The sequence below is a fragment of the Marmota marmota genome, unplaced genomic scaffold (genome assembly GCF_001458135.2).
Source record: "Marmota marmota marmota unplaced genomic scaffold, marMar, whole genome shotgun sequence".
Taxonomy (NCBI): Eukaryota; Metazoa; Chordata; class Mammalia; order Rodentia; family Sciuridae; genus Marmota; species Marmota marmota.
This window is the reverse complement of record NW_025999869.1, coordinates 3,902,974-3,907,238: the sequence shown is the minus strand read 5'-3', so window position 1 is coordinate 3,907,238 and position 4,265 is coordinate 3,902,974. Positions and strand designations below refer to the sequence as shown.

At 60.9% G+C, this 4,265-nt stretch overlaps 1 protein-coding gene across 1 annotated transcript in view; it reads left to right on the top strand.

Moving 5' to 3' along the window:
• Positions 1-3,127: 3,127 nt before the first annotated feature.
• Fgf18 (fibroblast growth factor 18) overlaps positions 3,128-4,265 on the top strand; it is an 18,266-nt gene continuing 17,128 nt past the window's right edge. The window contains exons 1-2 of the mRNA XM_015492553.2: positions 3,128-3,151; positions 3,519-3,699. Of these exons, the coding sequence (XP_015348039.1) occupies positions 3,128-3,151; positions 3,519-3,699 (205 nt within the window). The remainder of the gene's footprint in view (positions 3,152-3,518; positions 3,700-4,265) is intronic.

Below are 4,265 nucleotides of genomic sequence, written 5' to 3'. Positions count from 1 at the left end.
CACCATTTTTCTCTGAGGTAAATATTACAAACTCTATTTTGCGGATGGGAAGCTGAGGGTTAAGGAGACTGGGGTGGACCTGGGCAGCCCGGGGCTGGCCCCACTCCTGGTGTGGAGTGTGATGTGCCGTGTGTGGATGGGGCGCGGGCTGGTGGCCGGTGGCAACATGGCCTGGGAAGATGTAGGAAGAAGCCACGAGTGTGCTTTTCAGAGTGGAGGGTGAAGGCTTCAGGCCAGAGGGAGCTCTGGTGGCGTCGGACGCCCCAGTGGGATGGACACCATAGCAATCCCCACAAGATGGCCAGATCTCTTGTACCTCAGAGGGGCCCACAGCCTGCCTAGGGCAGAGCTGGATTTTAAGGCCACCTGGACGTTGTCCTGCAGGAGTTGGGAGCCAGGGCAGGGCTCGGGCAGGGACACTGTCTTCCTGCGTGCTCTGGGCCACGTGAGACAAGCATGAGACTGCGGCCAGGTGGGTTGGGTCCCCAGGCCCAGGGGGTGCCTCTGTCCCCCGGTTCTGGCAGGCTTGGCCCTGTTGCCTCTGTGCAGTTCCTGGGCTAGGGAGGGAACATTTCCACCCCATTGAAACCTCAGACTGGGGAAAGGGCAGGGGATGAAGTTGGGGTCTTAGGCTGCCAGGGGACTCTAGGTCACCCTCCCCAGTGGGAAAAGCTACTTCCACCGAAAACACGATCCACGCGTGGAGGGGGGCGAGGTGGGGGCGAGATGGGCTGCGAGGCCCTTCCGTCCACTTTGAAGGAGCTATGGGGCTGGGACTGTGTTTGTCCTGCGGCTTTTCAGGGCTCCTCTGGTGACTCTGCCCCCTGAAGGGTGTGAGTGGGCAGACGGCAGGTCTGACTGTCCTTGGAAGGCCCTGACTGGGTTCCCGCTCAGGCACTGAGGCCAAGTGACCTGTCACCCAACTAGTGGACAGGGAAAGGGGCCATGGGGCCGGGCAGCCCTGCATGCCTGTGCTCTGGAGGCAGAGCCTGGGGCTCTGCTCACCCACCTAGCCCTGTGGCTCTGGGCAGAGGCCTGAGGTCCCATCTGTGAAGAGGACTCAGCTGCTGGGGTGGTCAGGGCAGGTAGAAGAAAAGCATCTCCACTCTCAGCAGAGTGCCTGGAGCAGAGGACAGCAGGGCTCTCCACAGCTTAAAACAGCCCTTGCAATCCCAGTGGCTCAGGAGGCTGAGGCAGGAGGATCGCAAGTTCGAGGCCAGGCTTAGCACTTAGCAAGGCTCTAAGAAACTTAGTGAGACCCTGTCTCAAAAGAAAGAGTAAGGGGCTGGGGATAGAGCTCGGTTGGTAGAGTGCTTTCCTCGCATCACACACACACAAAATAATAAAATAAAAAGGGCTGGGGGTGTGGCTCAGTGGGTAAGTACCCCTGTGTTCAACCCCTGGCACCAAAATAAATAAACAAACAAATAGATAAAATAAAGGGAAAAAAAAAAAGAACTCCCCCCACCATCGCCCTGTGGGATCTGCCTGTCTGGGTGGTAAGAAGTAGGGTCATTACTGACCTCCAGGTATCCCCCATTTTGGGCCACATTTGCAAGCATTTGCTGATGGCCTGCTGGAGGTGGAGTGGAGACCTAGGGATGACCCGATGAGCTTGACTCGGGGACAGCTGCATGTGCGGAGACCCTCCCAGCCTTGGAGGTGGGGGCCAGGCAGGTGCCTGGGGCAGGTGACAGCCAGGCTGAAGGACACTGGCAGCCCTGAGCCCACCAGAGGCCTTGCCCAGGGCCTGGAGAGGCCACCCCCACTCCCTACCCCGGGACTGATCAGGCCTCAGGGTGTGGCTTAAATCACGGAAGCTGGACAAGATGGATTGCTCACCCCACATCCTGTGGAAGGGTCACCCTCCAGTCTCTGCTGACCCTGGGTCACCCACGCTGCCTCTGTCCAGTGGGCCAGGGAGAAAATCGTTAATGGGAGGCCAGCTTCTGGGGCAGGGAGTGCCCCTTGGGGGCCCGGGGTGAGGAGATTGGTTTGACCTCTGGTCGATAGGGCCTCCTGTGAGTGGGGGTCGGCGGGCGGGGGATGCTGGCGCCTACCCTTGGGGGAGGGGACAGGGCCAGGCCACTCCCGGAAGTCATTCCAGGAGGGTTGAAGTCCATGCATGGAGGTGTCTTGGGACATGTGCCCTTACTGTCCCTGAGCATCAGGGTGGGTGTCAGCTGCAGGCAGGTCTAGCTAGAGCTGCGGCATGGGTGGGGCATCCTGGGAACAGGGTCCCCTGTGTCTCGCGTTGTGCCAGACACGTGACTGCCTGCGTGCCAGGCTTCAGGACCTGCTCAGCTTTATGGTTAAGGTGGGATGGGTCGTGGGAAAACTTAATGTCATGATAAGTGACACGGCAGGACTCCGAGTCTTGTCAGCATTCACCTGTCCACCTACCCATCCACCCATCCATCTACCGTGTGTGTGGGTGTCCACTGTCCTCGGTGCTGGGGAAAAGCAGCGTACAAGGAGGACACAGCTAGATAGCTTCAGCTTTCATGGTGCCCCAGTCCGTTGGGGGCAGATAGACAAAAACCAGACTGGGAGATGGTATGTCAGGTTGATAAGTGCTACAGAGGAACACAGAACATCAGGGGTCAGGGCTGAGTTGGAGGTCGCCTCAGAAGGGCGGTCCAGAAAGGCCTTTTTGAGCAGAGATGCAGGTGAAGTAAGGACCTGGAGTGGAGAGGGCAGGGAAAAACCAGGGGAACAGAGGAAAGAGCAAGTACAAAGGCCCTGAGGCAGGAGCCAGGGTAGCTGGTAGGAAGGAAGCAGTAGAAGATGGCAAAGCATGGGGAGTGTGCCAGGGAGGGGTCTACGAGGACCAGGTTTGGTGCAGGATGGATTAACAGGTGGCTGGAGTGGACCAGATTAGCAAGAGGCCATGAGGAAGTAGGTGCCCATTATCCTGATGAGAGGCCATGTCTGGGATGGGAGATTGGAGAGTTGGGTGTTGGTGCAACCAGAGAAGGCTTCTTGGAGGAGGTGGGCAGATCCGAGCTAAGCCCAGGTGATAAAGGGAACTTTGATGGGTGATATGAAATGGAGGGTTCTCCAAGAAGGGCCTGAGGTTGGGGTGTGAATTAGTGGGAGGGTCACAGGGGTGGGGAGGAGCCTCGGCATGGCGGTGGCCTCTGGCCCATCGGTTCCCAGATGGAGACTTGCCAGGCCTCCCCCAGCGGCTCTCTGCCCGTCCCCCTCTCCCCCCTCCGTCTGGTGGATGAGGTCTTTTTCTTCCCGTTGGCTCTCCGTGTCCTCACGGCATCCTGCCATGTCCTGGGGTGGGGCGCTGGTGCCACTGTTCTGAGGAGGAGCTGGCCACAGGGGGAACGGGGCTTCCTGCTTCCCTGCAGGGCTGTGGGGCGGTGTCCAGCAACTTCGGGTGCGTCCACCGTCCGCCATCCACCGTCCACCGAGGCTGGTTCTCGGCTGCTTCTTGGCTGGGCCACCGGGGCCCTCAGCTCTGTGGAGCAGGGTGGCCATGGCCTTCACCCTGTCCCCGTCCTCCGCAGGTGCTGGTGGCCGAGGAGAACGTGGACTTCCGCATCCACGTGGAGAACCAGACGCGGGCCCGGGACGACGTGAGCCGTAAGCAGCTGCGGCTGTACCAGCTCTACAGCAGGACGAGCGGCAAGCACATCCAGGTGCTGGGCCGCAGGATCAGCGCGCGCGGCGAGGACGGCGACAAGTATGGTAGGTGCCCGCCGCTGCCCCCGGAGGCCTCATCCTGGGCCTCACCCTGAGCCTTGGTCCCCTGGTGTGGCGACCCCAGGATCCGCGGTCCTAGCTGAACGTGGTACCAGAGGTGCTGTGGCTGGGAGCGCCCCGGAGAGCGGCGGTGGTTGGGGGCACCGGCGGCCCTGCAGGCCCTGCAGCAGGTGGCCACCTTGTGTGCCCTGCTCAGCCCCAGGCGCAGGCCTCTGGCCTCCGGGTCGCTCTGGATGCGCTGCATTGGGGGGGACCAGTCTGGCGCTTGCGCGGTGCTGGTGCATGTGGCTTTCAAGCTTGAGTGTGTGGTCGCTCATGGCCGTGGGATGTGGTCTCCCTGACCTGCCCTTGACCCTGGGAGGGCCTCGTCCTCCTCTGGGGAGTTTGGGCGCCCTCAGCCACCCCCCCATGCTCAAGCCGCACCCACAAGACCTCAGCCGCCCTGAGGGGTGCATCAGGGACAGTCGCTGAAGGCATACTTGGCCCGCAGGTTATTTATCGAAAGTCACCAGGCTGGGCCTCGCCTCCTGGTCCTTGCCCTCTTAGAAAGC